We start from the raw sequence: 12458 nt of genomic DNA, 5'->3' as shown, positions 1-12458 counted from the left end.
GTGTTGCATATTCATTTGCATGTTGACAAACAAGCTAAAACTTTCATGCTAAAATCAACCACAATAAATATTTATCATTTTTGTTGCTGTTGTTTGTTTTGTTTTGTTTCTGTTTTGTGTTGTTTCTGGTGAAACTTTAGATGTTTCCTTTCACTCTTTCTCTTCCCCTGAAATGCCTTGATAGTGGCATGCATTCAGGAAATTTTTGTGAGAGTAGGGCTTTTAGCTGTCAATCAATATAGCTCAGAGGATGTCAAGGTCACCGAGAAGAAAAAGGCTTCAAATAATAATTAAATGATGTAATTGTCATGACTTGTCTGAATAACAAAGACATGCTGGCTTACATTCTGGAATACATATTAGAAAAATTTTCAGCTAAAAATGTCTTTTTGTTTCATTGTCAAGAATACTTGAAGAATTTGTATGCGAGTCATTGAAGTATGTTAAACTTCCTTAAAGACACTTTGCAGTTCTTACAGGATATTTCCTAATCTCATCTGGTTATATAATTGCTGTAGGTGTAGGATTCCATGTTCTTAATTTTTTGTAATATTTTTTTCTTTTATTTTTAAAGGTGGCTTTGGAGAGCATGGAATGTCAAAAAAACGAGGTGCCCTCTATCAGCTCATAGACAGGATACGAAGATTTGGCTCGGGTATTTTCACTGTTTAAATTAGCAGGTTACCTGACGTGATGATAATTTTTTTAAATATATATATATATTTTTAATATTTTAAAGCCTCACTGTATTACTATTGACATAAACAAACTTTAAATAGTACAAGAACAGTAATGAAGAGATTAGCTCTTCATTGTGTTTCTTAGAGGTCCATTTCGAGTATCAGATCTGGAAGCTAAAATATGTATTTTTGCATCTCATATTAAAAATTCCTTAGCTGCTTAGTATATTTATCTTCACATTTATAAGTTTAAATGATATCAATACAATGCACAGTACAGGTAAGCTATGCTGCATAGTTGCTAATTTCATTGTATTTTTTCTGGATCCAGGTGGGGCATTGTGTTGGGTCACACAGCATTTGAAGCACTTGTGTTGTGTTATGCTGAACAAACACATCATACTTTTGTCAGTATGAATGTAGTTGAATTCAGCATGAGAAGTCAGTGAAATTATTTATACTGGTCAAGTTCATTCACCATATTTGGTGTGAGGAGATGTCAATTTAATGTCATGATACCTCAACCTCAAAAAGGAAAATATGTAAAACTGTAACTGCCTTTGCAGTTGTGTTCTGATGTATAAACTTAATTCTTTATATGATATTTTAGTATAGCATAAATGCTTGTCATCTTTTATAAGAATTTGGAAGAAATTTCTTACTACTTGTAGTTCAAAAGAAAATTGATAAGAATTTTAAATCATAAAACATCTATCTTAACGTGTCAGATGACTCAGTAATGATTTTTCTTCTGAAGTTTCTATCTGTGCTGTAAACTGTTGTGAAATTCTCGTTTACATACTTATTTAATGCAAGGGTAGGTTATTTGTTTTACCTGTGTGCATGTTTTTTTTGTTTTTTTTTTTTTTTTACCCTGCTACTTCCTATATAATTTCTGATATAAATTATATATTGTGTTAATTGTTATAAAGTTAGACTTTTCTCATGCATGAAGAACTTTCTCCCTATGCTGTATATGCTGTAACTTCCTCCCTTTTTTCCTTTGGCTGCTCCCAACCTTGGAGCTATTCCAAGGCACTGTACCTTGATTCTGCCCTGGAGCCCTCCATGGTCCTTACAGTGCAGCCTGATGTACCCAGTAACACTTAAGTGGAACTGGTATCACAGAGGGAAGGTGTACTGTTTCATGAGGAGCAACAATTCAATCCCACTGAGTAGGGCTTGTTGGCTGCCTTTCAAGTGATCCATTTTAATCAGCTTCCCTCATGTCCATGCTGACTTTAAAATTGCTTCAGAAGACATCTATCCTTATTAAGGTGTTCAAGTCCTTGTATAGCTATTCTGATCCTCTTCTGTTGTCATAGAAGTTTCAGCTGATTTGAGAAAGATTTACCTGTAATGGGAAGGATGGTGGATAATCTCAAAATAGTACTCATTTTTTTGGTCTTCCAAATTCCATCCATGAGTAATACTTATCCATAGGATTCCAAAAGCTCATTTGTGAAAAATGTGTATTGGCATCCTGCAGTGTTGTAAGGTTATTATGAAACTGAAAGTCACATTTTCATCTGAAAATGTTGTGTCTACTGGTAATAGCCACAGGTAATGGAGATCAGAGGTGGAAATGACCTCTGACTTTTTCCATGTGTTTGCAACCTGCTTTGCAAATAATTTATCTATTTTTTCCTGATAATTCATGATAATAAAAGCCAATCTAATACTTTAAGGACCTCTTCCTGTCCATTGCTCTAAGGCTGGTTATGCTCTTTATTTTTCCAGATCCTGGAATAAAAATGAAAGGGACAGTAAATGTCGTGATTACTTTGGATCTGTTCAAAGCCATTTCTTCCTTGCTGGAAAAAACATAATTTACTTTTTTTTTTTTTTTAAAGGATTTTTCTGTTTTACTAAATGAGAAAATTTGGATGTAATTATGCTGACAATGTGTCTAAATTGATAAGTTTATGTGCACATTGTTACTGTACAAAAAATGAAGATTTAGCCTCTCCATTTCAAGCATTTCCAAGAAATCAGTAACAATAGACCATTGCATAACAGCAGCATCCTACTTTTAAAGGACATAGAGAAATAATCTGACTTTGACTTTCTAGGCAATAAAGATTCCCTTTCTCCCTTTCTCCCTTTCTCCCTTTCTCCCTTTCTCCCTTTCTCCCTTTCTCCCTTTCTCCCTTTCTCCCTTTCTCCCTTTCTCCCTTTCTCCCTTTCTCCCTTTCTCCCTTTCTCCCTCTTCTCATTCAGTGTTTTAATTATCATTACAGGCTCTGAGCAAAATAATACATCTAAAGGAAGGACTACTGCAAAATTCTCAGGGAAAAATGAGAAGAACCGATTTCCCAGAGCTGCCACATCGCGAACAGAAAGAATATGGCCAGGGGGTGTCATCCCATATGTAATAGGTGGAAATTTCACTGGTAAGCTTTGTTCTTTCTATAAAGAGAAAGAGTATGATTTTTTAAAAAAATATATTTTATTTTAAAGAAAGTCATACTATGGAAATCAATAGAAAGATTTCTGTTGGATCAGGCCTGCAGTATGTCTGTTTTGAAAACATTAGTCACACTTAAAAAAAAAAATTATTCCCAAAGGCAAGCTATGTAATAAAACTATACAAGTATGTTATAGAGAGGGAAGGCTGTTTGTCTCTCTAATTTTACACGTTTGCTTTCTAGAGCCTAATTAACAATGTTATGAAAGCTGTTTTATATATATATATAAAGTAGGATATTAAGTTTAAGAATAAAACAGATTTAACTGGTGTAACATGTATTCTACTAAACTGATTTGACTCAACAAACTGATTCAGATGTGTTTTGTAATTGCTCAGTTTGGTTTTCAGATGGGTACACAAACATTATATATAACAAAAGAAAAGACTGACATCAATACATATAATTCTTAGTAGAAAACTGTAGAAAAAAAATAAAACATTTGCTTTCCCTGAAAAATGTAAATGCATCAGAATCAGTGTGGAGATAAGAGGTAATATAAAGCAAAAAGAGAGAGAAAAGGAAAATGGATGAGAAAAGATATGCAGTAACATCGTATTATGCACAATACTACAGGAAGCCAAAAGAAACATGCAAATCCTCATACATTGTATGCATATGTATACAGAGAAACCAGAGACCTTCTTTCCAAACCAACTGCTACAGTAAAAGTTTGTGTGGGTGTTTGCACAGTATGTGACCTTTGCTTTAGGATTACCAATTTTTGTAATAATGGTAGTAAAGTTAATAAAAAATGTACCTGTAAAACATTTTACCTTTTTCATAATAAAAGATAAATCCTAAAGGTTGTCAAACATTGCTTAAAGATAAAAGAAAAGGGCAACACAGGATGAAATAGCCTTTAACTCTTAGGATCCTGGCATGATTTGAACTCACTATTTTTGTAAAATTCTAGGTCTTGTTGTCTTTTTTTTTTTAATTTAAAACTTTTTCTGAATTTCATTTTCTGAAAGGTTTGAATATAAAGTGGATATTGATCACTGCTCATTATAAAATTCAGATGCCTTGGTTGGTGTGCCTGTTTACATGGCTTTGGATAAATTGGTCTCCAGATTTGAAGTCTATAGGAATTTATCAATTCCTTTATCTTTCTGGCTAGATAGATAGGAACTAGGGATTTATTTATTTATTTATTTATTTTTAAATTGTTGTCCACTTGGTAATTTCATGTGGGAAAATTCTCAGTAAATATTATGCTAATGCAGGCATATAAGCAACACTAGATTTCTTCTGTTGTCTTCCTCTAGTGTAACATAGCTGTGCTTTTTATAGCAGATTTTATGTTTGCTAGAGTGTTTCAGACACTAGTGTTCCCCTTGCAGGCAGATATGTTATGGCAAACTGGTGGTCCGAATATCCCTTTAATTGGAGTTTGGCAGTATATGGGACTGCTGGGACACACAACTTATGATCTAGTAACTCCCTCCAGGCTTATATTCTTAATATTAAAATCTGGTTTTAAGAAACAAGAAGCAGTTAGAAAAATATCTTATTTCATGTCATGCCATTCTTTCAGGTACCCAGCGTGCCATGTTCAAACAGGCTATGCGGCACTGGGAGAAGTACACGTGTGTTACTTTTATTGAACGAAGTGATGAAGAAAGTTATATTGTATTTACATATAGGCCATGTGGGTAAGTGCATATGCATGTTAACCAATACACTTTCAGTGTTTGGCCATGTTTCTCAGCTTTGCATTTATAAGTGAATATATATACTTCACAGGAAAGTGAATAGACAAGTTACTGCGTTTAAATGACATATTTGTTCTGTGTGGCTGTAGATTAATTGAAAGCAGTTACTGTAGCTTTTTGAAGTTATGCCTTTCAGATATTTTTAGATAAAACTATCTTGCTAGCTATATGTAGAAGAGATTTTTATGTTTGGCTTTCCATCATACTTTTTTCATATCTTGTTCTAAAGTTGTTTCAGGCTTATTGTTTATTTCTTTGTTTATTTGTAGCTTTTCTGCATATCACATGTTCACTGATGAATTAACTATGAACATTTATTACTTTTTCTTTTTCCAGCTTAATTGTACTTAATTGTAATTTTAACTCTTCTGTTGTATTGACCGTCCTTGCCCAGATTTGTTCAATCCATACATTCATGACCTTTTTGCACATTCCTTCTTCTATGTCACTGGTGTGTAAAAACGAACAAACTAGGTTATATCATTCATTAGTGTAGCTTTGCAGCAATGAGTGCTTTCTATCTTCCAATATTGCTGCTCACAAATGCCTAAGTCAACTCTATTTGTTTATTGCACTCAGAAATCTTAAATTAATACAGCGGTCAGTGAGCTGCCTGTAGGCACCATTTTTGTTTTTCAAGTTTCCCAAACTCACTACCTGGGGAAATATGATATTTCTGATAGTCAGCTTCTGTTTGGGATGTAGGCTCCGAAGTGAACAGCTGTCTACCTTGCTGACTTTGTGATCAATGAGCACTTTGCCTGCCTACTTTCTAATTTTTATGGTATAAGGTCATAAAAAAAAAAGTTTTGAGGTCTCTTTACATTGCAGGTATGATCCTGAATGTGCTTTATTATAGCCCATAAGATTACATGTAGACTTGTCTGCTTAAAACACCCCTGACATTTTTCTTAAGGCGCAGAACAACGTAATAAAATCCACCCCTAGGCTTCTTTTTTTTTTTTTTTTTTTTTTTTTTTTTTTTTTTTTTTTTTGAGAAAGACATCACCTTTGCCTTGGCAGGTCTCTGAGCTGTAGACCTTTGCAATCAGGGAGCGTACTCTGGGAGAGTGCTTGTGAACTTTCTTTTCATGTTCTTGTGCTCACATAGGGCTGCTGTAGACCCCTGTTACAAACAGTGCCAAATTAAATGGTCTTCTGTTCTAAACCAGCATGTCTATTCTTCCTTAGTTAACAATGCAACTCCTAAGATAAATTTTGGGGATACTGACATATGGCTGGAAGAGAAATGCGAAGCAAAGAATAATAATGAAGGTTGCCTACACTTGGAGATGTAGAAAGTAATGTGAATTTAAACAGAAGAGCGTGAGAGAGAAATGGTCACAGGCACTTTAGGAAGAGAAGTACGGGGATATCTGCAGAGACCTCAGTGTCATGAAAAGAAAATTCCACAGCTTCAAAGTGTCCAGAGGAAAACCTCCCCATCCAAAGCACTGTCCCTTAGGTTGGCTGATGCTTCATGAGATCAAGTCACTTCAGGGTGAAGGCTGGATTATAACCAATTTAAAACAGAAGGTTGGAATATACTCAGCATCTACTTTCAAAGTCGCCATTATCCTTTACAGTTAATGGTGTTTTAAGGGTGGATACTTCACAAATAACAAAAACCTGATGAAGGCTGTGAACATTTTAGTATTAAGAACAAGGGAAAGCGTGGCTGTGAGCAGTCTGCCAGTGATGAAAAAGCCAGGCTAAGCAGAATGGGCAGTTGAATGACTTTCTTGGGCTCTGAATCCATAAGCCATTTTAGGAAGTGCCAGATAAATAAGAGCATATCTTCTCTGGGTGAATGGGAACTACTATGCACTCACCAGTTGTATACAATGCTGATGCAGGATTTTCCATGGAAAGAGCACAGACAAAAGTGACACCAAACCATCTGCAAACACTTTCTGCCACATGGCTAGTCACACTGAAATTAATCTTGGTTCTTTCCCATAGCACCCTGCTGTGTTGGTTTGTTAGCACATTGTGTCATTATTGTTTGCAGTACCATGACAGTTAACATTCACAGATGAGGGAAACTTTATTGTACTTAGCACTGTCCGAAATAAAAACTAAATGATAAACCCTGCCACAAAGAGCACCTAGTCAAAACATAACACATTTAATGAAACACAAAGTGGATACAGCCATATATATGGAAATTCAGGTGGCAGTATCTGCAGAAGTCTCATATGACAGTATTAGCACACTAGCAAGTGAAGTGTTATTAAGCTTGTGTAAACATTAAGGTTATTTTGAAGGAGCATAATGCTCCTTCTTGCAGCAGTTCATGGGAAGCTCTTCCTAGAGGGCAGTGATGAAAAAAACATATTTGAAATATAGCAGCTGGTTATCAGAGATAGCAACATGAGCTCACTACAGTTGAGTTTGCATATCAACAATGGACAAGAGACGAGTCTAGATTATCATAGACCCTTAGGACTGCAAAGGCTCTCAGATGGATGCCCAAGTATCCTTAAGATGGAAGCAGCTATACCTATGACATTGCTGATATATGCTTGTCTAACTTGTTTCAAAAAACCTGCAAAGTAAATACTTCACAGCCTGTTCAGAAATATATTGCTACAAGTATCCTTAATAAAAGAAATTTAGGAAGTTGGGGGCAGTATTTTTGTGCTGGGTCTGGCTCGGGTGGAGTTGACTTTCCCTGCAGCAGCCCATACAGTGCTGTGCTTTGTACTTGTAGCTAGAACGGCATTGGTATCACACCAGTGTTTTGTCTATTGTTGAGCAATACTGACACAGCATCAGGCCTTCCTCCAACCCCCTCAAGAGCCAGCAGGGTAGGGGTGGGCAAGAGATGGGGAGGGGGACATCATTAGGGTGGCTGACCTAAACCATCCAAAGGGATATTTCGTACCATATGATGTCACACTCAGCAATAAAAGGTGGGAAAGGGGAAGGAGAGGGAGGGCTCTCGTTATGAAAACTTCCATCCTCCCAAACCACCGCTATGTGTATTGAGACCCTGATTCCCAGGATGTGGCCGAACATCACTCGTTGCTGGGAATTAGAAAGTAATTTCTTTTCTCTCTTTGTGCTTCCACATGGCCTTTGCTTGTTTATTTTTTCCCCTCTTCCCTTTAATTAAGGGAAATTAATTAAAGGGAACCTTTTTGTAATTACTGATAGTTGTATCCATTAGCTGCAGATATGAAAATAAGAATACTGTATTAAGTGATTAGTGTTGGTGATTCTTCTACCAAGGCAGTGTATATTGGAGTTAATATATCTTAAATCAACTTTTATGCAGCTAGCCGATTAGGGGCAAGTAAAACTCTATACAGTAAACAGGTTCAAAATACTCTTTGTTCACTACTTCTTCTCAATGCGTATGTTTCCTCCTATCAGATAGAAAGTGCCTGAAGACACAGTCAGTATATTTCACTGTTTGCAAAGCTACAATAAAGGGGTCAGCAAAGTGGAATGGCCTCTAGTCATATGCTCTTAATAATTATTTCTAAGTAAAAGATCAAGCTTCTTTTTATATAGTGAGACAGAAAAAGAACAATTAGTCATATTGCTCTGGTATTTCAGCATGCCTTTGATCTGACTTTGTGGTAATTTTTGTTCTCTACCAAAAGATTTAAGTACTTCTTATGACAAACTTTAGATGACTTATTACAATCACCGCTGTATCCTCCTGTTTGGGTATTTGCAAATCTGTCTGAGATTCCAAAAAATCAAATCTCTTTCACGTGCTTCTCCAGACATTGTAGGCTGAACAGCTTCTGAATGTTTAAACGTTTTTTGAAGTTGCAAGTATATTAAATAGACATTACAGGCAAGTTCTTAAAGCTGGTGAAATAGATATATTCATTGTCCAAGGTATACTTCTGCAGCGTTCTTTAGCTTGAAGAAGGATTACCTGCTCTAAAAGGTGCACAATCACTTTTATGGAATGAGAAAAAAGAGTTCTACTAAATAGTCTTTGGCATTAGGGCTGGTTCACGCTCTCCAGTGGTTATTAACTCTAGCAGCTGGCACTCTTCCTGCCCACAGCAGTCAACACAGCTTCTCTGCAGGTGGTGGCATGGTTTGCAGGTTGGCTGATAGTTATCAATTCAGCTGCCATGGCCCATTAACATAAACTGAAACGAGGGGTTAATACAGTGGGATGGGAAACTGTTAACTGAGGAATGGACTCAACTGGCTGTTTGTAATACTGGCACAGTTGTCTCCATTGAGCAGATGAAGAAGCAGTAGCCACCTCTGCTTTCATACAGATCCTCTCAGGACAGTGAATTAGAGCATTTAGTAACATGCACTGTATTGATCCCTGACATCAAGCTGGGTCATAGCCAATATCTACTTTGAAATGAGTTATTTTGTGATTGATAGAGCTGTTCTTTTTCACCAAGAAAAATCACCTACTTCTTGAGTGAGATTTTGTTCATAAATTTTGTGAACTACTTTTGCTTTGTGTAACATGTAGGTGATGATACGCTGTCCCAGTATGATTATGAAGTTCTGCAGTTTTTAATCCACATCTGCATGCAGTGTCATGGCAAGCTGACCTTGTGGTCTGCAAGTAATTTTACATTGTTACATCCTGAAGATAGTAATAATACAGCTTTTTTAAAAAGAATGTGTAACATTGTGACCCCACCTGATTCTTTCTTCCTTTATATTGATTTAAGAGCATTTTGACAGTAGCTGTGAAATAGTATTACTTGTAAGAATGTATTGTTCCAGTCATTTAACTTTCTCTCTGCCATTTGTTTCTCTTTGCTCACCATCATTGATCAGCTAGACTGATTAAATGGAATTAGAGTTTCATAAATAGTTACTGTCTCCAACTACTGTCTGGTGCAATAAAGATTAAAGAGATTAGGAGCTTTAAAGTCTGCCAGTTGACTTAATTTAACAAGCATGACAAGTGCTCATAAAGCACAGAAAACTCTTGGCTTTTTGCCAAACACACCTGGGGTCAAACCCAAGATACTGCAAATTAATTTCTTTCATAGATATATTTACTTTGTTTTTTCTTACCCTGTATCTCAGTGCAGTGATTAGAATCTTGTGGCTTAATAGGATGAATCTGATGTGCTTGACGTGGTACTCAGCCCAACAAATCCTCATGACCTCTTATGAGTGCGTACTGATACTTTATTTTAAGCCTCAGTATTCTAATTTTTGTTGGAATGTAAAAAAAATAAATAATCTCAACTTTTTTATATTTTCTGGGAATAACTTGAAATCTGTTAAGTAAGCATTCTAAGGAAATTGCTATATGCAAATGACTTTAAAAATATTCTTTCTAAATGTAAATATTTTATAGTTTCCTTTCAAATGCAAATACATGGAAACATACATATACATGTTCTATATGTGGGCATATATGTCTGAGTATTTAGGACAAGAAGGGGCAGGCCAGCATTAAAACAATTCAAAGTGTGCTGGGCCTTAGGTGTTCAGTGTCAGAACACATTCTTCTAAGTGTCCTGTATCCTAAAGGAATATCCAGTGAAAGGCTGCAGCCACACATGGGAGCTGATTGCTCAGAGAAGCTGTGCTGTTTCTGTCCTTGGAGGTTTTCAAGAGTCAACTGGCTAAAGATCTGACCAACTGTGGAATGGCTTGTATTATCTGACCTGCTTTGAGCAGGAGCTTGAACTAAAGACCTGCAGAGGTCCCTTCCAACCTGAATTAAGCAAGAATCAGTAGAATTCTATCCAAATTGTATATTTTATCCCAATTTAGAATTTTCATAGATTGCAGGCATTTTATGCTTTTCTATATGTAAAGCAACCATCAAGCATTGTCAGTTCATTTTCTCTCTTTGCCCAAGACCCATATAGCATAATTACCATAATGATGTGCATGACCTAAACAAAGGTAGGGAGCCTTAACTCATTAATTTCAATTAATAAGGAAATGGTGGAATGCTCTCACAGAATGTGGATTACTTCCTCTGATTGATTTTTGTTTTCTACCGTGGCTTCCTGTAGACTGCCAAGGCAAATCCTATATTGTAGTCCTTACTTTCAAGGCCTTCAAAACTAAGGATCAATGTTTTCTAGAAAGATTTGAAGTCTGAGGCCTAAGACTGACAGATTAATTTGGTGTACATACAGTAACTGCCTATGGCAATGAATTGGGAATTTGGTACTGAGGACAGAAGTTCTTTAATGTCCTTTTAAATGAATGAAGTTTTCTGAGAACGAAGTTACTGCACATCTTGCTACCTTTGACTCAGAATGCAAACTGTGTCCTCCAGCATTCCCTGTGTAATAGGATGGGGACAGTAAATAACACTGTGTAAAAGATTTAAAAACAACAAATTTCTTTTAGGATCTAAAGCTTGTCCCGAGTGAATAAGAGAGAGTATGAACTTTGGTAATTTCCTTATTCTAATAGAAAGGTATTCAAGTAAGTTGAGTGACTAGTAAAAGATAAAACCCCAGGTAATAACAACATTGAAAATATTGTCGTGCTTTAATTATGTTTACTTATTCACTCGTAGCCATAATATTTATTCTGCAAACATGGAGTCTGAAAAATATGTTAAGCAGAACCATGTCAGCATATAAGGTACAAAGGTGAAATCCACTGTGGAGTCATGAGATAAAACAGTATGATTGCTCCAGCTTTTTATTTTAGTCTTATTTCAGCTCTTTGTTGCTCAATTTTATCACCAATGCTGTATTTTTAGTGCATATCTTAAGGTAGTATTTCCACTACCATTATTTATATCAGCACTAATAATAATATTTCTATATCAAATATTGTACATACTCATTTTGGATTAATACAGTTTATATAGATTATGGAAATACAGGCACTGGTGTTTTGTATTTAATTTTGCTTTTGTGTGGATGGGTAGCACATAAGCTGCAATATTGACAGTGACACAGAACTATAGCAGGGAGTCTACCTTGCTATTGTTTTTATGTATATGCCTTGAAGAGAGCTGTCAGGGAAGTCATTAGAAGGCACTGTAAGAAATTAATTAAAGTTTAAAAAACATGATATTGCACAACCACAGCTGAAGCATTAAGCTTAATTCTGTACTCAGATCAAAGAAAATGGTTATTTACACCTGTCCTTGGAGCTACCTAAACCAGGAAATAAAAGGTTGTTATATATTTTATACGTATTATCTATTCTTTATATATGATGAGGGTAGGAATGTATGAAAACCAGTCAGCATAACAAGGAATTATTATAGTGTGAAAATCATTTTTCCCCAACAGTATTTTAAAGACAGTTTCAAAATTCTTGATACAACCCTCTGAGGCTGTTATAATAACATATTTTGTATAAAATAAATGTTGTGGCCTTTATAATTTTAAGGTATTACTATCATTTTTTTTGTTATATCTATTCTTCATTTTAACAAAAACTACAAAAACAGTGTATGCTTATTAAGGACAGGTATTGTCAACTAAAATGTCATGTCTGTATTCCTCTAATGTTCATATTAGGTTGTTTTAGAAATCTAGCTATATTAGACAGAAAAAAAAAAAACAACAATCAAGGCTGACTTACCAGCCAACTAACTGTAGTGAAAACTTTCTGCCACCACAAAACCTGAAAGGAAAAAGAAGCACATGCTCAAATCTGTA

At 35.5% G+C, this 12458-nt stretch overlaps 1 protein-coding gene across 4 annotated transcripts in view; it reads left to right on the top strand.

The window, feature by feature from the left end:
- The window catches only part of TLL1 (tolloid like 1), a 132900-nt gene that overhangs the window by 63527 nt on the left and 56915 nt on the right, over positions 1-12458 (top strand). For all 4 annotated transcript variants that reach the window (XM_035552359.2, XM_050710501.1, XM_050710500.1 and 1 more), the window contains 3 exons: positions 575-655; positions 2921-3073; positions 4686-4803. In XM_035552359.2, coding sequence (XP_035408252.1) covers positions 575-655; positions 2921-3073; positions 4686-4803 — 352 coding nt within the window. The remainder of the gene's footprint in view (positions 1-574; positions 656-2920; positions 3074-4685; positions 4804-12458) is intronic.

This window comes from Cygnus atratus, chromosome 4, assembly GCF_013377495.2.
Source record: "Cygnus atratus isolate AKBS03 ecotype Queensland, Australia chromosome 4, CAtr_DNAZoo_HiC_assembly, whole genome shotgun sequence".
In the NCBI taxonomy this organism is placed as follows: domain Eukaryota; kingdom Metazoa; phylum Chordata; class Aves; order Anseriformes; family Anatidae; genus Cygnus; species Cygnus atratus.
This window is presented reverse-complemented; position numbering and strand designations above follow the sequence as displayed.